This window comes from Borostomias antarcticus (assembly GCF_949987555.1).
Source record: "Borostomias antarcticus genome assembly, chromosome: 8".
Classification (NCBI taxonomy): Eukaryota; Metazoa; Chordata; class Actinopteri; order Stomiiformes; family Stomiidae; genus Borostomias; species Borostomias antarcticus.
Genome location: NC_140241.1, coordinates 25853112 through 25877097, shown reverse-complemented (window position 1 = coordinate 25877097; position 23986 = coordinate 25853112). Strand labels below are relative to the sequence as shown.

At 45.0% G+C, this 23986-nt stretch overlaps 3 protein-coding genes across 3 annotated transcripts; 2 read left to right on the top strand and 1 right to left on the bottom strand.

The window, feature by feature from the left end:
* Window positions 1–353: 353 nt before the first annotated feature.
* pou5f3 (POU domain, class 5, transcription factor 3) lies at window positions 354–2903 on the top strand (the record flags this gene model as incomplete). The annotated part of the gene is made up of 5 exons (XM_084441880.1): window positions 354–1118; window positions 1259–1370; window positions 1575–1705; window positions 2136–2300; window positions 2649–2903. 5 exons carry the CDS (start codon window positions 354–356, stop codon window positions 2901–2903), a joined length of 1428 nt encoding a protein of 475 aa, XP_084298006.1.
* Window positions 2904–4123: 1220 nt separating this feature from the next.
* LOC311312598 (alpha-(1,3)-fucosyltransferase 7-like) lies at window positions 4124–5254 on the bottom strand (the record flags this gene model as incomplete). Its single annotated transcript, XM_084442558.1, has 1 exon — window positions 4124–5254. One exon carries the CDS (start codon window positions 5252–5254, stop codon window positions 4124–4126), a length of 1131 nt encoding a protein of 376 aa, XP_084298684.1.
* A 10343-nt stretch (window positions 5255–15597) lies between these two features.
* On the top strand, window positions 15598–21499 carry clic3 (chloride intracellular channel 3; the record flags this gene model as incomplete). Its single annotated transcript, XM_084441731.1, has 6 exons — window positions 15598–15654; window positions 17364–17473; window positions 19803–19928; window positions 20019–20125; window positions 20327–20502; window positions 21335–21499. Exons 1-6 carry the CDS (start codon window positions 15619–15621, stop codon window positions 21497–21499), a joined length of 720 nt encoding a protein of 239 aa, XP_084297857.1. The 5' UTR covers window positions 15598–15618.
* Between the last annotated feature and the right edge of the window lie 2487 nt (window positions 21500–23986).

Sequence of the window (23986 nt, the reverse complement as noted above, 5' to 3'; positions counted from 1 at the left end):
TTCCAACCTCCAGCCCATCAGTCTGATTAGGAAAACCTGTGAAGCTGCTGGGGACAGAAGAGGGTCGAGCGTTTGAGCTTGAAGGTGAAGTAGGTCGTGGTGTGAAGTCAATGGAGTAGGCTGGTTGACGTCGTACAAAGGCTGGAACTTCTTGCATTTCTGTAGGTTACATGTTTGTTTTGAGAACATAGTGTGACGACCAACTTGCATTTCGTGGCTAAAACAATCTTGGAGGATACTTTAGTTTGCTTTTTTGGGGAACATTTGTAATGGGTTATTAGAGGGTATACTCAAACGCAAAGGCTTTTGGGATTGCTCATACCCCCTGGAACTGTATTAAGGCTACCCTGAACATGTCGGGAAGATCCCAGAGCCCGATATCTGAGTGCAACATCCGACCTTACGACTTCAGCCGGGCGACCATGTACTCCCAGGCCTCGAGTCAAGAAGGTTTTGGGGGCGCGTCGCTCCAGATCCCACACGGCGTTCGGCAAGACCCGGGTCTTCTTTTCAACAAAGCCGCGTACGGGATCACCCAGGCTGCCCCTCAAACATTTTTTCCATTTCCACCCGTCGGTGGTGACTATAGGGCCTCCGACTTTCAAGCTGGCGATTTTGGCCAACCCAAACACTGGTATCCCTTCGCTGCTCCTGAGTACACCGGGCAAGTCCCAGGGGCTGCAGCAGCGGCCCAGCCCACCAACCCCAGCCCACCTATCGCCGAAACCAGGGAGCAGATCAAGATGCCTGAGATAAAGACGGAGAAGGACGCGAATGACGAGTACACCACCGATATAAAGATCCAACAGTATGGATCTTTGGTTCCAACCCCACCGGGCTCCGCCGTGTCTCACGGGATGTACTATTCGGCCACATGGAACCCATCGTTTTGGCCCGGTTTCTCTCATATCACGCCTGCCAGTACTAGTCAAAATCCTCCCGCGTCATCCGCACCGTCCCCATCTCTCTCACCGTCTCCCCCTAGCAATGGGGTTCCCGGGAACGCTTTTTTCAGCGGGAGCGCAAGCCAAGCAGTCGCAGCTCCCCAGACACAGAACTCGACCTCGACCCGCAGCAGCGGTTCCTCCAGCGGCGGATGCAGCGACTCGGAGGAAGAGGTGAGTGTTGAATATTGTCATTGTGGTGATTGCGCTATCGTGATTGTGCTACATTAGGCCAGACCGCATTTGTAAAACAGCAGTTTTGCGTATACGATTTTGGGAAAATGGTGTTTGAGGTGTTTGCATTGATCCTCCAGGAGATCCTCTCCAATGAGGAGCTTGAGCTGTTTGCCAAGGAGTTGAAACACAAGCGCATAACCCTGGGTTTCACACAAGCTGACGTGGGCTTGGCCTTGGGAAACCTATATGGTAGGTTTTGATATTGGACTTCAATCGTCCCCATTCATTTACATTTTAAACTGCCATTTTTTTATACATTTACTGTTGGCCAACGTTAACTTTTGTCCGAGCACTTTCATCATAACCCCCACCTTCTGAATGGTCCAGTGGGTCATCTGCCAGTTTTCAGAAGGGACCACTCAGACTCATCCTAGTGTTTATATTTCTGTGTAGGCAAGATGTTCAGCCAGACCACCATCTGCCGTTTTGAGGCCCTCCAGCTCAGCTTCAAGAACATGTGCAAGCTGAAGCCCCTGCTCCAGAGGTGGCTCAATGAGGCCGAGACCTCCGACAATCCTCAGGACGTGAGTCACCCCCCCCCCCCCCCCCTTCCTAAACGCCTAACCCTTCAGCTCATTTTAGGAAGTAATGCATGGTTTGAATTGTGGCAGTAGATATGATCATGACGGCTTGGTAGGCCTGATCATAACTCCATATCGCTTGCTTAGACCAGTCCTGTTATCAGATTTTTTGCGTGCACACTGCATGTTGCACCTGTCCTACATCGGTTTATAATCCCACCCACCACACTAGGACAGTGTGTAAAGTTGCCATCTTGTGGATGGAGAACCATGCTGATGCCCCTCGGTATAAGTTTCCATTCCTGGGTTGAAAGCCTAGATCTGCTGGATTTCCCCTGAGGGAGAACTAAATCTAATGCACACCACGTATTTGTGAATGAGATCTTTAATGGGAGCTATATGACCGGGGTCTGTTTGTTCCCCTTGTCCCCAGATGTACAAGATCGAGCGGGTGTTTGTGGACACCAGGAAGAGGAAGAGGAGGACCAGTCTGGAGGGGACGGTGCGCTCCGCCCTGGAGTCGTATTTCATCAAGTGTCCCAAACCCAACACCCAGGAGATCACACACATCTCCGATGACCTTGGCCTGGAGAGAGACGTGAGTGTCGCACACCAGACCTGGCTGGAAATGGCATACAAAAATACAAACCTCACCCACCTGACACTCCAGACAGACTCAAGCAAACAATAGTAATTGAAACGATGTAAAATAGTATCTCAATCCAGGTCCCCAAACCCCCTCCTAGTTCACCCATCTTTGCCGCCTCTGCTCTATGTAGAATTGTGTTCGAGTGGATAGTAGGCTACAAATGGAGTGCCTGCATGAGGTGTTATATGCATGTTTGCACAGCCAAGAAAATCTATATATGTTAGCACCATTTCCTCACAGGAAGTAGAGGTTGACTGTTGAGATTCTGTGAGCCTTTTTTTTTCTTTTTTTTTTTAGGTGGTGCGTGTGTGGTTTTGCAATCGCAGACAGAAGGGGAAGCGGCTGGCCCTGCCCTTTGACGAGGAGTGCGAGGGACAATACTACGAGCAGAGCCCTCCCCCACCACACATGGCCCCGTCCCCCATCCCTGTGCAGGGATACCCCCCCACCTCGCACCCTGGAGCCCCCACCCTCTACATGCCCCCCCTCCACCGGCCAGATGTCTTCAAGCAGGCCCTCCACCCTGGACTGGTGGGCCACCTGACCAGCTAAACGCGCTCCGGTAGTCATCCTCCGCTCTCCTCAGCTCCGGCCAGGCCACCGGTACCCCGCCCAGCCCAACATGGCCATCTCTCGTCAGCCCCCCCCCCCCTGCCCCCGTGTCCACCAACCACCACATGATAACCCCCCCCCCCACACACACACACACACCCAAGTCAACGTCACCCTCAGGAGTGGAAACTGACTGAGGTTTGGTGATGGATTTGAACCTGCAAACCCCTGGTCTTGTCATTTAACAGTGAGAGACTTGACCTTCATGGTCCTCTGCTGTTTCCCTGTCGTGCCCCCTGTTGAAGAGCTCCGTACCTGCCCTCTGTCTAGTCACAGTGGGCTCTGCTGAGCACTGAAGCTTTGACACTCCCGCCAGCACCATGACTCAAACTCTTGGGGCTTTTTATACAGACATTGTGAGCCAGGGGCATTGGATTTGAACATGAACATTTGGTTTATATGAGACAGCTTTTGCACAGTTATGCTTTTGTCGAACAAAAGTGTTTTTGCCTTTTTTTTTTTTTTTTTTACATGTACTGTTTCTTTTAATTGTCTGGTGCTTTATTGCAGTGACCCATTGTTTACAATTAAAACTTTTTTCTGGCTGACTGCTGGGTACTCATGAACTCTATATACAAAGATTGAATCTAGTCTTGAAAAGAAAGTTGGAGTGATTCTTAATGTTATGCTTCTGTAAATGTAGGTGCTGTTGATGTGACTGCAAATGGTAGCCGAATGTCTGTACCTTGGGGGAGACATCGAGTACTGTCCCCCCCCAGCCATGAGCTCAGCTTTGTCGCCGATTCTAACCGTGTTGAGGGGACAGAATTGAGTTGTTGCTGTGTTCTGTTTTCTCAACCCAAGTCCGTGAACAGCTGTTGTCTTACTGATGTGAGTGGCGATACTCGCCTCATGATGCCAACTGCATGTTCTCTCCGAAATAGCATTGTATATGAGATACCATTATTTGATAATTTATTGAAACATGAGCTATCCTGAAGTGTTCCTCTGATGTTATCGCTACCTCTGTGCCTAGCAATTAAATCAAATTCTTATTTCCCATTCCAACCTGGTGTTTGTATGATTCTTGCATCATCACGTTTAGCTTATTCAACCAGGGACACCTACACCATATAGCTGTTTTTTTTTTTTCCCTTTATTTGAATACGGCTGAGGTCCATCTACAGGACATTTTAGGAAGTGCATCTTGTACATGCACATCAAGTGTGGGTATAGTGCCGTCCCCAGGCGTCCAAGTCTGGATAATACTGGTGGGGAGGCAGATTGTGATACTGAGAGCAGATCGTACACAACCTCTCCCTCCAGTCTGTGTAGAGCTTCACCTTGTACTTGTGCCTCCAGGCCAGGTAGCCGGCGTATCTCTGCTCGTCCTGGGCCAGTCGCCGGAGGAATCTCCCAAGGTCCGGCACGGACGCAAACTCATCCACGTGGATGAAGGAGTTTGGTGGGGCCACAGCTTGGTAGTCCTCCAGAGGCGGGCCTAGCACCACGGGCACCGCCCCTGCCTGGTAGGCGTTCTTCCAGAGCTTCTCGGTGATGTAGTCCTTGGAGATGGAGTTCTCAAAGGACAGGTAGAAGTAGCAGCGTGATATGGTGGGCAGGAGGTCACTCGGGGCTATCGCTCGCCTCTGCCAGCGCCCATACACCTCCACCGGGATGGTCTCCTTCAGTTCCTTGTACACCTGGCTCCTCCTGTGTTGGGGGTCAAAGTTACTGACCACCCAACAGACCAGGGTTGACTTTTTCTGAGGAACTGAGTCCTCTACACTACCAGAACTACAATTGCTACAATTCGCAGCCTGCTTTGGCCGCAGCTCTCCGTAAGGTATTGTGATGTCAGCGTCACGCCGGTATGACATGGTCCAGTTGAACATGTTTCTGTAGCCGCCCATGTTCCGGTTGTTCTGTGGTGACTCCAGAGACAGCCACACCCACTTCTGGTGCATGGGGCGGGGCAGGTTTAGGGGGAGTCGCTGCTGTCCCAGCTGCAGCTCTCGGTGGTGGAAGACCACAACGTCTGCCCCAGGGTACAAACTCTGCTTGTCTGTCAGACGGCAGTGAGGAATGCTGTAACTTTCCCAGCACACGTCCCCCTCCAGGGGATAGCGGTGGCCGAACGGCCAGTGCCACAGCAGGATAGTCAGGTTCTGAGACACGTAAGTATCATTGCTGCCGACATCTCTGGTGGTGTTTAGATGCAAGGGACCTACAATGATCTCCCAACTGTCTTCGCTGTTCTGCAGCTTCAGGATGAACAGAACAGTGACCAGACAGGAGACCATAACGAGGAGGCGCATCATCGGCTTGGAGCGAATTGAGAAGGCCTCCATGGAAACAACTGCTGGTTCTTCTTCCTGTCAGTATGATGGAGACATGCGATGAAAAACAGATGCCAGGGCCTTTGGAATATCATTATGTGAGTTACAGTTTCAATGAGGCAGTCTAAATTGCACTTTTACTGTATGCTGCACTAACACAAATTACATTGAGACAATTATACATTAAGCCATGTTTGTAGTCTATTCCGGGCTTTTAAAGAAACAAGAAATCTCCACGTGCACATGCTCAATCTTCACAGTTCTAAATGATTCCTAGACTCTATAGCCCATGAGTAACTAATCTGAAGTTTAGGCATCAATTACATCTAATTAAATAATTAAAGGTGCTATAGATAACATATTTGTTATCTATAGCACCTGACAAATGACAAATCATTTCTAAAATAAATGATCTCTCCTGACATTACATGGTAGCAGCCTTGTAATACTATTGTCTCACAAGCCTTGTCAGAGGTGGGAACCAAACCTCACACATCTCAAAGAGATAAACACAACATTAATTTCAGACCTATCGAGATTTTTTAAAACGCTAAATTCATAATCAATATTTTTTATGTTACCTTTAATTATTTGCTTACACCTAGCCTAATTTAAACCCTTGAACCCCTTCCTAAATATAAGTATTGTCTGAGAGAGAGAGAGAGAGAGAGAGAGAGACTCAAGGTTGACAGATTCATGACTGAAACATGAAGGCAGCAAGTAAAATCAAATGTTGTACCCACGGGTCTGTGCTATACCGTTTCCTACTACAAAGCAAGTTGGCAAATCGACAGAAACTGAGAAACGGAACAGGACCAGAAATAGACTCTGGCAAGTACTACTGATAAGAACAGTACCTTAATCATTTTTCGGTCATTTGTGCAGTTATCCACTACTGATTTGAGTGAGAAGTGAGTTGTTGTCTGTCTCAAGTTGTAATCCTGTTGCCAGTGGTGAATACTGAGCCATGAAGACGAGTATGCTCTGCTCTACCCTGCTTTGCACTTCTCTGAGGATGTAGGAAATACAAGAGCTATATGTGCACAGAACGAGTCTAGTCTTGAACTAGTGGAATTCAGATTCAGTATGAATAGCAGATTTGATTTATATATAAATCTAATCTGTTATGACATTTTTAGATACCGTGTCCAAGTGTGAGCCATACATTAATATGCTATAAGGATTTAAAAAATAAAATAAAATTAGGTTTATAAAGATAGTGATAGTGGTGAAAGTTATATAATGTTGAGATATGGTTGCAATTTTGGTTTTTGAAAGAGCTTTATTAAATATCAAAGGTTACACAGAAAATGTACACATTTTCACATCAGACAACTTCTTACATTATACATGGTACAAGGGAGATAGGTCTACATAAAAATGTATATTCCATATTTCATCAACCATTAGCAGAACAGAGGCTGCAGTGTTCTCTCAGTCAATAATCCTCCTTTTTATTATTAGTATTTGTTTGATTTTTCGTTTCCGTCTTTATATATTTAAAAACCACTCAGTTCATCAACAAGATGTGCAGAAAATCTAACCACACCGAAGACCACTCAGTTAATTGCAAAAACATTTCATTTCTTTCAGGTGCAGGTTCATTTTGAATGACATGGAATGACATCAGTTGAATTAGATTCGACTTTTGAGATGGGTGGAGTCAGGGGGAGCCGTATGATGAAATGAGAGACGTACTGGCATGTTAATTGGGATGTGATTTACCCTTGCAAATATGGGATTGATGGGGTCTAGTGTATGGAAGGGAATAGGCTGATTCAAGATCCGTTTAATTAGCTATGTATGGTTCACACATACTAGGAATTTGACTAGGGTAATGGCATATGCGTTTGCAGATGACATAGGACAGGGTGCAGGACAGGACAGGATACTGCAAGGACATGACAGTGCAAATACAAAACAAAACAGTGCAAATACAAAATACAATGCAAACAAACAAAATCCGGTCTAACTAACTGCAGCGGTGTAATGGCCATATGGCTCACCACTTCCTAGGTCCGTGCATTCTACTTCTCTTTCTGAGAAGACGATGATGATATATTACAAGGTGAGGAGCCAGGAAATCCTAAGAGGCCTCGCGTTTCGAAACACAGTCCGAGTCAACTTTACACTTCATCTTGCGGACAATAAACTGAAAAGACAGGCTAAGCAGATGCTTGCCTTATCGTACACAGCTTTACACCTCTAGTCACAGTTTTACTACATTTGTTGCTGGAAACACCCTAGTAGGCTATATGTGTCTCACTGCCTCCTGCAACTATTTTTCCTCCATGCATGCGTCTTCTCTCCTCATCCCCATTGCTGTTTGTTGTTTGCTTGTTTATGTCTTTATGTGCACTTGTTGTTTGGTTGTTATTATTGTTGCATTAATTTATGTTTGAATGCTATTGTGTCTATGATTAGTTGTTATTGTTGATGTATGTACTTTTGTGCTTTTAATCTGCTTTTATCCTCTAGCCCACCTCCCCTTTACCCTCAAGTGTCTCCTGTCACTTATCAGGCCGTCATTGTGAATAAGAATGTGTTCTTAATGACTCGCCTGGTGAAATAAAGGTTAAATTTAAATAATAAAAATGTATATGGCACACACTTGGACATGTACCCAAAGAGGTTATAGTAAAAACCCGTGCCCCTAGTAGGCCTAATGCAAAATACATGTCTAGAGGGCCATCCATTCTCAATGAGGGGGAATTTTATCCAAAAAATCAGTTATTCACATGATGGCTGTCCACTAGAGGACAGTATATCCCAAAGGATAGTGACGGATACTCAGGTAACTGTATTTCTTTACACAACAGATAGCCAGGTCTCACCAATACGTGAAGTGTGAGTCTTATTGTCCACTGTTTCCACCAGTTTGCGTTTGGACCTCGTTCAAGAGCAACAGCCAAGTCTATTTTTACCTTTGCCTTTTCTGTTAAGTCAGCAACAACGACCAGCAGGTTTCAACATCCCTGGGCTTCCTGTGGGACAAGGGGGATTGTTGAGAGGAGGGTAATAGTTGAATCAAGGATTTCCCACGGAAGCGCATTGCATCACAAAAAAAAAAAAAAAAAAGTATACACGTTATCTCAATAAGGCTACGAGAAAGAAAGGTTACGGTAGCCCAATCAACGGTATAACCTATAGGCTATTGGGCAATGTGGCGCTATCCCATTGAATCTGCTTTTATTTAATTTTCGATGATTATGATAGACCTACTATAATATTAAGTGTAGCCTATGTCAACACTGCACAGGCATCTCAAGTACAGGGCTACCAAGTGCCTTTCAGCCTATTCTCACGCTCACACGCCACACTTAACAATTCTCACACGGAGAAATGACCAACCCCTTGACTTTTGGTAAAAACTTGGCAGCCCTGCAAGTCGTTAGCCGAGTCTGACCTGCTGCAAGTCGCTCTCTAAACCAAAAGGGATGCTTCATACAAATTCGTTCATCTGCAAATCAAATGCTGACTTTGTGGTCACAAAGAACTATCCGGCGCCTGCTCTCAAATCCTGATCCTCAAGGAGTAGCCTACAACTGAGGAAGCTACGGAATCTATAGAAACCCAGGTCCCAACTTCTTGGCCTGTCGAGTAGCTTACTACTAATGGTGCCGTCGACGGATTTTCGTGTAGGCTATCATATGCCATGGCTACATCTAGTCTACTCCATTTTTTTGTAAGTGTAAGTGATAGACTCGTCCCAACAAATAGCCTACCATTGTATAACTTCATAAAAACAAACATGAACACACTGACGTTAAAACAAAATTGCCAACCCTGTGATAATCAATTGAATGCTTCTTCTCTGTAGCCTACTCAATCGATTTATTTATTTACATTTATTTCATTGGGAATCCAATTGAAGACTATAAGGACCACCGACCATGGGTGGTGAGAGGCTGAACCACCTCATGCTCGTGGCCGTATGGGGTTTGGCTCAGAAGCACTTTTTATATCTTTTGCAATTCTCATTACATCCCGACAGCAATCAATGAAGTCATCTACACTAAAATGAAATAAATCCTTAATCTATGGAAGTCGCAGAACTAATAAGTGTGTTGAATCATTTTAAATTGTCAAAATGATTAGATGGCTTACCTGTGTCAAGATATTCGCCTGTGCCAACTACCTGGGAGTATCTTTCCGCAGTTTGGTGGAGTGGCTTCGGAGAGAGGCTTGAAGGGAGGGGCAGGGATTTTGTTAGTTGCGTTTTCATGATCTTCATCTAGACCAGAGAGCTCTACATTTCACTTGTCGGTATCACATGTCGGTATCACATGTCATTGGATTGTTATGACACGCATTTCAGAAAAAAAATCGCTATTCACGATGTAAACTGCATTTCATTGTTGCTTCATTGCCTAATTTAAGAGCATTTTGATGTTCCTGTAGGCTACGGTGCAATGTTGAATTTAATCTAACCAATAGAACTTTGTGTAAACAACTATTTTTGAGTGACAGTTTAGTTGATTCCATGTCCCGTTCATGAAGTCGAAAGACGAAAGATAATCCACTAGCATTTTTTCTGCACTTCTCTTCGCTAATCTATCAGTTATTTATATGGGCATAGGTGGGGTTGGAGTAGTGACGAGAAGGTTTCAAATAATTTTTCAGGATTGCAAGCAGAGGTTAGAATTTTAGAGTGGAAGAAAGCAGCTTTAGCAGGGGATAGGGAGGTGGAGAAAGTGGAAAGAAGTGATAAGAAGTTAAGGTCCTCTGAGAGTTTGCCTGTTCTCCATTCATGCTATTCTCAGGCTTCGACTATCAATACACACCGACTCCGACAGCCAAGAGGCAGGTGGAGTTGGTTGTGCTGGCCCGGAGGTGAGGGGACAGCGATTCTCCAGAGAAGAGGAAAGAGTAGAGAGGCGAAGATCGGTAGCATTATCAGACAGTAGGAGAGAGAAGGATTCAGGGGCAGGGTTATAGAAGGGGAAAGGTCAGTAGGAGAGCAAGTGGAGGTGGCTAGGGGGAGGAAGAACGGGGGAAGAGGGAGAGGGAGTAGCACATGATATAGTGGTCAGAGAGATGGAGGGGAGTGATAGAGAGGCAGGGACAGATTGGGTCAAGAAATCTCACCAGGAGTTTCAAAACCATGGCAGCCTAGACCCTAACCCCCTATTATCCTGGCAAATCTACAAAGAAACAGTGTGTCCTCCCCTCTCTCAATCTAGAATGTGCTCCTCCTCGAAAGGTGGGAATAAATATTAATGGGAGCATAACTAATGTGCAGATTATATGTTTCCGATCTACTTGTAGGGCCCCTTCTTTTGTCCAGTAGAGCTTATCACTTTTGGATGTGAGCGCTTGCATCTCCTCCTCATGGTCCTCACCAATGCTAGCAGCAGCAGCAGTTGGGTTTGGGGCTGTTGCAGGGCTGAAACAATCTGTGATCTTCATGCATTTAGCAGCATTTGTTTCTAAAGGTTTCATTTTTTAAACTCTCATCTTAAGCCCCTCCTTTATGCTTTATGGTCCATTTTATGTGTCTGTGCCGAGACTAATTTGGGGTCCAGACATTTTTTTGTTTTTTCAAAATCCTTCTGGCCTACCGGCCAAAGCATAGCACCGCCCCACCGGGAAAACACCCAGTGTGCCCAATGGTAAATCTGCCCCTGCAGAGAGGTTAAGGGTGGGACATTGTCTAGAAACAGCCTTGTGGATAGGAGACGAAGAGGAGAGGTGAAGGTCAAAGGAGGAGAGGAAAGAGAGAAGAGGTTCCAATTTCTCACACTGGATGTTGTCTCAGAGAAGGAAGGACAGATCAGATAGATAGATAGATAGATAGATAGATAGATAGATAGATAGATAGATAGATATAGATATATAGATAGATAGATAGATAGATAGATAGATAGATAGATAGATAGATAGATACTTTATTGATCCCCCAGAGAAATTTGGTGTTTCAGTAATGGAAAGGATGGAAAAAGAAAAGAAAAGCACTAGATGCAGAGTAGTAAGAATAAAAAGAGGGGGGATATATTTATATACATACATACAGTGGTGGCCAAAATTAACACCTGACGGATCTGAATATATTGACCTTTTTTGCCTCCAAAACATGATTTCATTCCAGAATGTTCATGAAACATGCAGATGGTTGCTCTGAGCACAACACATATCAGATGAAGTGAGTCCTACTGTTTTTATCCACTTTTAACTTTAATATTTGGTATGTCCACCTTGTACAGCAATTACAGCACATCTCTTTGGCATAGTGTCAATATATTTCCTGGGAACATCAACACCAATGTTATCCCATGCGTTCTGCAACTCTGTTCTAATAATTTTGGCCACCACTGTACATCTAATAATACACATATGTATATACACAGTCACACACGCACACCACAACATCCGGAACTGCTCAGGCACTGTTATACAGTCTGATGGCTGCTGGCACAAAGGAACTGAACCGCTCCATACTGCATCTGGTTGGGATGAGCTTGTGGCTGAAAGTGCTCCCCATCTGCCACTGCTCAACATAGAGGGGATTGAGTTTGAGTTTTATTAGGACAACTTGCATCATGTTCACACAGGATGAATTATATGTGCTATTATAATTTAAAAATACAATACAAATGAACTGTAGAAAATACAGTACAGTAATCAACAATTAAGCTAAACATAATTTAAAAGGAGGGGTATCAAGTTATACATTTTCATTAAGCAGTCTGGTCAAATAGGGCATTGTAGAGTTCCTGTAGTGCTCAGTTCTTGTTATGCTGGCCTGCCTGGTACAATGCCCATAAACAGACATGTTAGAGGGGGTGAGGTGTTCTCTCAAGTGGGAGTTTTGGACGTGTTGAGCCTAACTCCGATACAAGTCTTCCCTTCACTTTTTGGGGGATTTTCTCTAGCTGGTTGGGATGGGATGGGATGGGATGGGATGGGAGGGGTTGTCTCAAATGTCTTTTTGAAATCAATGTTGTTCTTCTTCACCTCCTCGAGGATCATTAGGGACTACACACTGAGGCAGGCAATCCAGGGAAAGGAAGAGGATCTCAGCTTAAAAATAACAATTAGATGGTCAAGAAGGTATCCTGTGGTAGTCCTAACAGACCTGGCCTACACCGATGACATCAGCCTGATATCTAACCACCTGAGGCAAGCACGAGCTCCTGACCAGAGTGGAAAAGGAATGTGCCAAGGTGGGTCTTGGACTGAATGCAAAAATAAAAAATAGTAGGTTTTTCAGCGCGAACCGTGATGATATCGTGGGCGTGGTCTATAGATTTGCTAGATTTGCTTTAAACGCATTTGCTTTACTTGATGATAAGAGTGGTAGGCTAATCGACCGCTTCAGCTGTGTGAATGATCTAATTCTCTCTATGCTAAGTGCTAACTATCTGAATAACCAGCCATCGAACTGACTTTATACAAATTATATAATTGACAATCCCTAAAACAAGTGTGATGACGACCTACTACAATTATAATGAAGTAGATTATGCAAGCCACTTTTGTGACACACCACCTAAACAACTTTACACATGCCTATATCTCCAAGCTAATGACGTACAATGGTTCCGCTCAAAACTGGTCGGAATGCGGTCCCGTTCCCTAGATAGAACCAAGTTCCAAGAATTCTGAACTGAATCGGTTCACCAACCAGTTACTTTTGTGGAAAAGGGCTACCAATGAGCTTCCTGGCCCCTCCAGGTGTGAGTAGGCTCTGTGGAGTAGGTAGATGATGGCATCGTCTACGCTGATTGGGCCTGGTACGCAAACTGCAGGGAGTCCTGGGAGGCGCTTACCATTGGCCTAAGGCACTACAGAACCAGTCTCTTGAATACCTTCATGACATGATATGTGAGTGCCACTGGTCTGTAGTCATTGAGGATGCTGAGACAAGCTTTTTTGGGCACTGGAATGATGCAAGAGGTCTTCCACAGCTGTGGCACCTCCTTCAGACTGAGGACTGTCTCACACACTCCTTGAGCACTCCTTAAATCCGTCAGGACCTGAGGCCTTTTTGATTCGTAGCCTTTGGAGTTCACCCCTTTACCAGAAAGCCGCTGCTCGCCTGGTGTTCAACCACCACAAGTTCTCCCAAACAACTTCCCTCCTCCGTTCCCTACACTGGCATCCTGTTGCGGCTCGCATCCAGTTTAAAACTCTGGCGCTAACCTACAGGGCAATGAAAGGAACAGCCCCCTCCTACCTCCAGGCCATGGTCAAACCCTACACCCCCTCCCGACTGCTACGCTCTGCTACCTCGGGGCGACTGGTTGCCCCGTCATTCCGAGGCCCCTGCAGTCGATCGACACGGTCACGGCTCTTCTCTGTCCTGGCCCCGCAGTGGTGGAATGAACTGCCCACTGATGTCAGGACAGCAGAGTTGCTGCCCATCTTTCGTCGCAGGCTCAAAACTCATCTCTTCAAGAAGTACTACAACAATCCTCCCTCCTAAGCACTTGTATTGTATTGTATTGCACTGTACTTTAGATTGCTATTCTTGCACTTTGCCTTCAGCACTAGATTATGCTCTTAGTCAAGTCACTTGTTTTAGAAAGAAGATGCACTTGTGAGTTCTGGCAAGTAGTAGTACATTGGCTTTTCCTACGTTAAATGCAATTATTGTTAGTCGCTTTGGATAAAAGCGTCTGCTAAATGACTGTAATGTAATGTACCTCACTCTCTGTGAGGAATGGTCTAGTGGGGGTAGAGGGGAGGAGAGGGACGGGGGTGTTGAACTGCCTACTAGCCTCACAGGGGAGGAGCGGGCAGGGGTGGAGGCTTTGGGCTGTCTTCTCACAGGGATGGGGGTTGCTTCGAACCTGTTAAATAACTGGCTCATTGGCACGCTCTTGACTCCCCCCCACAGTTGGGCCTGAAGTACCCAGCCCTGTGATTCTTTTCATCCCCTCCCACACTTCATTGGTGCTGTTCAGCTCAAGTTTACTGTCCACCTTCTCTCTCTTCTTGGCCCTCCGCAGCTCCCACTTCAATTCATTCTGGACTGACCTGGCCTCCTCTCTGTCCTTAGCCATAAAGGCCCTCTTTTTCCCTTTTGGTGGGTATGATACATTCCTTGCGGAACCTGATGTAGTGTGTTGTGCAGTAGCAGAGACCATTCACGTCCTCTTTGTAGTCCGTGGACTGGAGACAGTCCTGTAGGTTCTCCACAGCCTCTCTCGTCCACACGTCCACAGTCTTGGTGGTAGCCGGCTGCCGCCTAGCAACAGGCGTGTACCTGAGGACTAGATGAATCAAGTTGTGGTTGGAACTGCCGAAAGGGGGGAAGGGGGTGGAGCTGTATGCCTCATTCACGTTTGCATACAGTAGGTCCAGGGTCTTATTGTCTCTGGTGCTGCATGTCACATACTGAGTAAAGTCAATGTTTTTGAGAGGGAGACATGACTGAAGTCCCCATTGACAATCATTATTGCATTGGGATGCACTGCATTGTTTGCAGGCCCGCTACCTCGGAGTGAATGACTTCACAGTCACGTGCAGCATTAGCCAGGGGGGGGTGTAGACGAGGGCAGAGGCAGGTAGTATGGTCTTATCACCAGCAGTTCAATCCTATTTAAAGTGATACAATTTTTTGGATTTTTATTTTTTATTTTTTATTATAAGTACGTTTTGCCACCTTGAGTCTGGCCCATGAACTATAACAGGACAAATTGTATACTGCACCTTTAAATCTCTGAACATGGATTATTTAGTGGACATCTTTGCCCAGAGAAATCACATTATCCTCTTATGAATTGATGCACCAACAGTATCTATATATATTTGTTTACATTACCCCTATCAGAAGAGAAGAATGGGGAGGAAAGAGGCCTAGATGAGGTTAAGAGATCAGGATCTACTGGTTGGACTGGTAGATCAGGATGTGATGTGAATGTCAAGACAGGTGACGGGCGTGGTGAGAGACAGATAAGAACACGCAGAAGAGAGAAAGACAGAATAGAAGAAAAGAGTGAGGAATAAAAGGCTTAATAAACAAAAAGCTGGATTATTTTTGCTTCCTCTTGTGTAAGAGTTATCCACCTGTAGTCGGACCTTCAGAGCTGAGAGGACCTTACAGCCTCGGAGTGACCAACAGAGATTCCTTCCGTGTGTGTGTGTGCACGCAAGTGTGTGCACGCGTGTATGTATGTATGTGTGTGTGTGTGTTTGTGTGTGTGTGTGTGTGTGTATGTGTGTGTATGTGAGAGAGAGAGAGAGAGAGCGCATGTGGGACTACACTCATGAGGACAGGCTGACAGGTGTGTGAAGCCAGCTCAGTAGATCTATCATCGTAGAGAGAGAGAGAAGAAGAAGAAGAAGAAGAAGAAGAAGAAGAAGAAGAAGAAGAGGAAGAAGGAGAAGAAGAAGAAGACGAAGAAGGAGAGACAGAGGAACAAACGAGAGTGATGGCAGAAGCCCCAAAGATTGAACTCTTCATCAAGGTAAGAGTCGGAATACTAAACAATGCCTGCAGGACAAGTCTGTATGACAGGACTAACATGGTAGATTGAGAAAGTGGAGAGTGATGGCTTGCAGTGATATAGGCTGCTTACTGTACAGATCTCAATAGACAGCACACTGTTATAGAATCATAAAGAAACACCCATATCTGTGCTAGTAGTTGTAACTCATTTATGCCAATGGATGACCATGTATTTCATATCATCAGTTCTTTCGGTCCTCCCTAGTCTCCTTGGTGCATTTTGACCTGTTGAGGAAAACTGCGTATTGAACTAATTTATCAACAACTGGTTCGATAGATCAGTCAGTTGATCATTGACTATCAACTGTTTCAATCTTAATAATTATTTAATAATAATAATAATAATTATTATTATTATTATTATTTAATAATAACAACAACAACAACAACAATAATAATAATAATAATATATTCATATCAATAAATGAAGGTTTTGTGGGTTTTGCAGACTGTATTGGTGAGCTTCTGTGAGAAGCCACGTCAGGTAAACAGAAACTGAGAAGAAGCCTGTTTGTCCTGTTTTGGAAACTCCCATAGGGAAGAATGCCTGCCTGCCTGCCTGGACTCACATTCCAATGACTCAATTCCAATGAGCTGCGGAGATGATATCAGGAAATGTATAGCTGTAAATGGGGTCGCAAAGGGGTGGAAATTTTCCGGTAAATATCTGGAAATTTTCTGGAAGTTTACCATGGGAAGTTAAGCTTGGGAATTAACTCTCTTTAATAGCCTATAACAGCTTTTTTTCAATAACTGTTTATTTTACTTAATATATTTATTTTAGGATTTTATGCCATTTTCACCCAATTTGGTAGCCAATTGACCCTGACATAGCGCCCAATTACCCCCTACTAACTGTCAAACTCTCAAGCCGAGATTAAACTAACTACCGTTGGGGAGCGGCGACCCAATAGGCCACTCCCTCTGGGATCCGGCCATACTCGGATCTGGCGAGACCGCCGGTCCCCGGTGGGCAGCTGCACCGGAACATGATGCTTTAGACCACTACACCACTGCGGACCCCTATAACAGGGAACTTAAATGTAGCCTAGTTGGGAAAAAAAACTAAATTCAATTCTAGATCTTTCAGAATTATCTTGGTTACAACAACCTGATTTAATGTAAATTCAGTTAAATTTCAACTCTGCACTGTTCATTCCTCCGGCACATGTGCAGTGCATTCATACATCAAATGCACAGCTAATTCCTAGCATCCTGCACACTAAGATGGCTCTACTCACAAATAGATTCAAGTCAAAATGTAATTTTAAAAAATTGTATTAGAAATGTTTGCCTGCATGTCTGCTTATGACAAAACAAAATGTTTATATTTATGTCTGTTTATGACAAAGTAAATACAGGTGGTGTAAGCAGCCACAACATTCCCAGTTTTTTCCTGTTAATTCCAATTAATTCCCATTAATTCCCATGAATTTCCATGAATTCCCATGGAAAGTTTCCAACTAGATATTCAGAGAATTATGCAACCCCAGTTGTAAACAATGTAATACAAATCCAATTTGGATGACTGATGAAAGATAAAGTTTCATATTTTGTAGCCCTCTCTTTTCACTTCTCCTCTCCTCTGCCCTCCTATCCCGTCCGCCCTCCACTACTCTCCCCTCTCCTCCCCTCCTCTCTCCTCCCCTCCTCTCTCCTCTCCTTCAGGCCAGTGATGATGGAGAGAGTGTGGGGAACTGTGCATTCTGTCAGAGACTCTTCATGATCCTCTGGTTAAAGGGAGTCAACTTCACCCTCACCACTGTGGACATGAAGAGGTGAGGGCCTGTCACACTAATAGACCTGCGAACAGGAAGTCAACACCTTACAACAGATTTGACACTGATTCAATAATATGACCACTTAACCCATCCATCCATCCATCCATCCATCCATCCATCCATCCATCCATCCATCCATCCATCCATCCACCCACCCATCCATCCATCCATCCACCCACACACACACACACACACACACACACACACACACACACACACACACACACACACACACACACACACATACATACATACATACATACATACATACATACTTGCATGCATATTCTGCGGCTGTGGTGCCCTCAACAGCGACGTCGGGGCCGCAGCACGCCAAGGCGGGTCTGGTGTCGTCTCTTGACTGCCAGGCCTGCGCTCTTCTTGAGCCTCTGAAGACTCGGTGGCTTCACCGAGCGCACTTATTCGACTTTCTGCCACCGCTGCCGGGGAACGAAGATCCTGTACCTGCGGAGGGCGGTTCAGACGGGGGTGATGATGTTGGCGTAGCTCCTCAGCAGCCGGTGCCAATGCTGTTCCTCCCTCCGTCTGATGAGGAAGAAAATGGCTCTGAGACCAACGAAGACTTAGTCTCAGAAGTCCCAGATGCGAGCGGTTTGTCTTCCAGTGGGCCCGGGCCTGGGACCTCCCAAAGCTGCTGGAGAGAGCCGTGCATCATCTTGATCAATCGATCAGACAGCTGCAGCTGATTCAGAACGCTGCTGCTCGAGTCCTCACTAAGACTAAGAAAGTGAAGCATATCACACCAGTTCTAAGGTCTTTACACTGGCTTCCTGTCTGTCAAAGAATTGACTTTAAAATACTGCTGTTGGTTTACAAAGCACTGAATGGTCTAGGGCCAAAATATATTTCTGATCTGCTCATATGCTATGAACCATCCAGACCCCTCAGGTCGTCTGGCACAGGTCTGCTTTCTGTCCCCAGAGTTAAAACAAAACATGGAGAAGCAGCGTTCAGTTTTTATGCCCCACATATCTGGAAAAAACTTCCAGAAAACTGCAGGTCTGCTGCAACTCTTGGTTCTTTTAAAACAAGCCTGAAGACTTTTCTTTTTGCCACTGCTTTCTAAGAGGAGTTATGTTTATCTGTATACTGCACTGTAACTTTTATTCCTGTATTCTATTTGTCCTGCTTTTTGTTTTAAATGTCTATAATGTCTTGCTTTTTGTTTTAATGCTTTTCATTTGTCCTGCTTTTTGTTTTAAATGTCTATAATGTCTTGCTTTTTGTTTTAATGTTTTTAATGTCTCATGTAAAGCACCTTGAATTGCCCTGTGGCTGAAATGTGCTATATAAATAAACTTGCCTTGCCTTGATGTTCCCCTCCCGGAGGCTGTGGCTGTGATGGGGCTACCTCAATGGAGCTCCGTCTGCTACCACTCTGTCCTTGGCGGAGAAGAGCTACGCTCTGGCAGCGCAAGCTGTCGTAGGCTCCTGGTCCATTACCATGCTAGCCATCTACATCGGCCAGCTGGGCAAGGAGTTGGGCCCCTCCTCTTCTTTTTATGAATGAAGTGCTTCCTGGCCGGAATGCCATTCACCCCCTGCACAGAGGTGTGGCATGAAAAATCCCATGGGGAATCCTCATGTTCCTTTCAAGGGCGGCCCGCCTTGGACTGAAACACTGGACCGAGACACCGTAATTTCAAGTAATATCATACAGGACACGGGTCATGAGGCCTCGGCTGTAATCAGCTGACAGCCCGCAGCGTTTCAATCATTCAATGTAATCTATCTATTATCCAACCACAGCCAATTCTCACGGCAAGGCGGTTTATTGAAACGACTTCCTGGTAGCCTACACTGCTCTCTGCTCTCATATGCTGCGTACTTACCTTGCTGGCAAGCTTGCTTTCATCTCCTCACCCTCCACTCTTCTGGTTCACTGCAGTACCCTGGCTCCTGGGTTCGCCTGGTCTTGCTTTTGAATGTACTGTGTTGTTCTGTTTTCCGTCCTGTTTCCGTCCTGTTTTACTTCGGCCCGCTCTGTGTCTGCGTGGAGGTTTGTAGCTTGCTTCCTGTTTTAGCTTGGCATGCTGCATGGCTAATCCAGGGAAGCACTTAGAGCTGAGCCATCAGCGCCAAACAACTGTATTCCATTTGTGGCAATAAATGGTAGGATAATCTAATCAACCGCTGACATGACTGTTCCTGAATGAAAGTCTATGAGATCAAGCTGTAGAGTGCAATATAATGTTAGTCAGATAAGGAGTTTGTCCATGTTGATAAATAATAAATGAAAGACTGACTGAATAACAAGACTGAATAAGTAAATCAGGCACATTAAAAGTCTCTGTTCTGCCTGCAGGGCCCCGGAGGTTCTCAAGGACCTGGCCCCGGGCTCCCAGCCTCCCTTTCTCATCTACAATGAAGAGGTCCGCACAGACACCAACAAGATTGAGGAGTTCTTGGAGGACGTCCTGGCTCCCCCACAGTGAGTGAGCAGAAACACAGGCACACAGATGAATGACATGTTCTTTATTGATGGCCAGCTGACTCAGCTCTGATGCCAATATGTTTACAGGTATCCCAAGCTGTGCTGTCGCTATAAGGAGTCAAATGGGGCTGGAGATGACATCTTCCACAAGTTCTCTGCTTACATCAAGAACTCCAACCCAGGACTCAATGACAGTAAGGACTCCAGGGATTTACATAACTCTTTAGTGCTATATCAACAAACGTCAGTAATCAGAGAGTGGAGCTCCTCTTGGTTGACAAGCTGCTGAGTCATAAGAACAAGCTGTCAATACCTCCTTCCTTGTGTGGAACATGAAAATGAAACATTGGTGCTGGGACCATAGGAAACTCTTTATTTCCTCCTTCCTACTCCAGTGTTGGAGAAGAAGTTCCTGAAGAGCCTTATGAAGTTGGACCAGTACCTGCTGACCCCTCTCCCGAACGAGCTGGACCAGAACCCAGACGTGAGCCAGTCCTCCAGACCCTACCTGGACGGGACCTCTTTCAGCCTGGCGGACTGTAACCTGCTGCCCAAGCTCAACATCGTCAAGGTCAGCAGACTCTCATCCTCTGACTGGCATTCACTGTTTCAACACACTGTGCCCGGCCAAAGGTTCTGAATGTGCATAGCCTACAAAAGCTGCTTTTTTACTCATCATATACTCCATGATTACATCACACACCAGTAGACTGTTCTCCGTCCTTCTGTTTTCTTTGGAAACATCTAAAAACTGGATATAAATGTGGATTGAGAGATAGTGAGATCTCAGGGTCCCAGTTTGACTGGGTAGCTACAACTAGTTTATCTCTCACTCCTCCCATCTCTGGGCTACTAGAATGATGATGATGTCCCCTTCTGGTACACACTATGTGTGTATCAAGTCTAAATTCCCTCTGTATGTGTATCATGTCTAATTACTCCTCTGTACTTGTGGATTACTAATCAAATAATAATCATTTTCATTAGATCTTTTGTTCAAGTGGTTCCAATATCTATGTCTCGTTTCTCATAATAGTGAGAACTCATATTCCTCTTAACAATGAAAACGATAATGATAATGGATTGTATTTACATAGCGCTTTTCAGATGCTCAAATTGGCAGGGTAGCTCACCTCATCCACCACCACTCATATCTGCTCTCCGTGTGTGCGTTTAAGCACATATTGTATTTTAGATTGCTTTTCTTGCACTTTGCCTTCAGCACTAGATTATGCTCTTAGTCACTTGTTTTAGAAAGGAGATGCACATGTGAGTTCTGGCAAGTAGTAGTACATTGGCTTTTCCTTTGTTAAATGCAATTATTGTAAGCCGCTTTGGATAAAAGTGTCTGCTAAATTACTGCAATGTAATGTTATATAATGTAATGTGTCTCTGTGGTCCAGGTGGTGTGTAGAAAGTATCGTGACTTCGAGATCCCCATGGCCCTGACTGGCCTGACCCGCTATCTGGAGAAGACCTACCAGCAGGATGAGTTCCGCTACACCTGCCCCAAGGACACAGAGGTCCTCCTGGCCTACCACTCGGTGGCCAAGTACCTGAAGAAGTAGAGAAGGACAGAGGGTGGGGGGCTGGGGGCATGAGGATACTGAGAGAGGGTGAAAAGGAAGACAATCTGGGCTTGGTTAGACAGTGGTCTGAACAGCACAGTTGAGAAATGATGACCTGAGCGTGGTCCTATCCCCTGTTGATGTTAACAAAGCTTGTGTTAAAAGCTGTGTGTTTACAGTAGGTTGGGGGTCTACTCTTAATGCAATTAGTATGCATCTTATAGAGAAAAAAAGGTTCTGCACACTTAGGTCCATGTGAGTATCATTTATTAGCCAAGCTTTCTATGACCATAGACTGAAAGTTTGGCTAATAAATGATACTTGCATGGACCTAAATGTGCAGAACCTTTTTGTCTCTATAATGCTTACTAGCCTTCTTGCACCTTAGCGTTTTTGTTGTTGTGAGTGAGGTGATTTTTTTGCTACTAATCAGTATACGTCTGAAATACAAATGGTTTCCTTGTATTGTTGACTTGCATTTCTGAATGTATATGTCTATCTGGTATATCTCACCTTAATGTTAAACTTACTACCCCTTGAGAGATCAAAATCAGCACCGTGTATCCTCTATTGATGTTAACAACGTTTGTGTCAAAAGCTGTGTGTTTAGGTTGGGGGTCTACTCATAATGCAATCAGTATACGTCTGAAATACAAATGGTCTCCTTGTATTGTTGACTTGAATGTATGCATTTAGTTACAGTAAGCAGTCTTAAATTATGTATATGTCTATCTGGTATATCTCACTAAAATGTAAAACTTACTACCCCTTGAGAGATCAAAATCAGCACTGTTAATGCCAGATGTAACAAGATGTATTGATAAGGTAATCTGTAATGAGTGTGTGTGTGTGTGTGTGTGTGTGTGTGTGTGTGTGTGTGTGTGTGTGTGTGCGTGCGTGTGTGTGTTTTAACCTTCATTTAACATGTAGCCTGGCATCCCATAATAGGCTAAAACCTCTTTTTATTTGATGTACAAGTATTCACAAGGGTTTGTCAAAGTAATCTAGGCTAACTCTAATAAAGGCTTTGTGCATAGCACTAATGAGTGGTGTTTGATAGTTATGATGTCATAAGAGTTTCTCAAGGCATTTGCTGGGTTGTTGGTGTTGGTGAGTACACCTGCTTTGTATAATGAGCCTATTTAATCTGAGGTTTTTATGTCTAACTGACAAAAAAAGTTTTGATAGTTAATTCTTTATTTTTTCTTGTTTGTTCTTGAGAATTTTTCTTTTTACATTAGCCTACAAATTATTCGAATATTTGACAGGTGGGCTAATGTGAACAGAGTGTCCTATGCCGTATTTGTGGTCTGTCTACCATGAACCTGAAACATAGAAACCATAATTTCACTGATCGTAGTATTGAGTTGGCGAATCAAGATGGTGTTGACCGCGGCAGCCATGGTGTTGTGGTGTGCAGTGTTACAGTATGTGTTCTTTTGTCCCAGTTTGTGTCCTGCAAGACCCCCTACACCAGAGAGGAATTTGTTAACATTAGGGGAACAACCCCTATGGACTTTATACCGGACATACTCACTAAGGGCTTGTCCACACGGACCCGTGTACTTCTGAAACCGTGTATTTTTCTAAGCGGTTTAGCTGTTCGTTCACACGCAACCGCGCTTTTGGGCCTCTGAAACCGTGTTTGTTTGAAACCGGAGTCCAGGGTGAAGTTTTTGGAAGACTCCAGTGTCAGCGGTTGCGTGTAGATAGGATAGCCGCAGTATTTTATTACTTGTCTCCATTGTTTGACGTCAGAGCGACAGTAAATAGCTAGTAAAATGGCAGACCTAACAAAAATGCTGGTGCTAATGTTAATTGTTAACATGCTATCTGCACTCTTTGGGTGTCATATCCAGCTGCTCAACCTCATTCACATCAACCTCCTTTGTGGCGCCTGAACGAGCCACGAAGGAGGCTGCTCCTCTTGCTAGCTACCCCAACTGCACTCCCACGACAGCAGCGACGGGCCCACCACGGACGGATGTTGTGGTACAATTTCGAGAATGAGGTGTTTTTGGCGGAGGAATGGCGAGAGAACTTCAGGATGTCCAGAACAGCGCTGTCATTAAGTGAGCTGCTTCGCCTGCACATCGAAGTATAGACTACAGTGATGCGTTTGCCGGTCGGTGTGGTCTACTGCTTTGGTATGTGTATTACATCGCTTGGTAACAGATTTTGCGGTTTTGTGTGGATATCATATTTTTTATCACACCACTCATGTGGACGGATTTTTTGGGGAAACTGGAGCCCGAAAAACTTTGGTTTCAGAAGTACACAGGTCCTTGTGGACAAGCCCTATCCAATCTATTGGATATCCTGGTCAGAGGTACTGCCGTCTTTACCCAAGCTGTGAGATGGTGCCGGAGCAAGCGGAGAAGGAGAGCTGGGGCCCTCGTTCGTTCAGCTATCCCTGCCACTGTGTTACATTTTGAGGGGTTCCAGCTACATCGCGCGAGCCGCGAGTCTCACCTGTCCGGTTAAGTG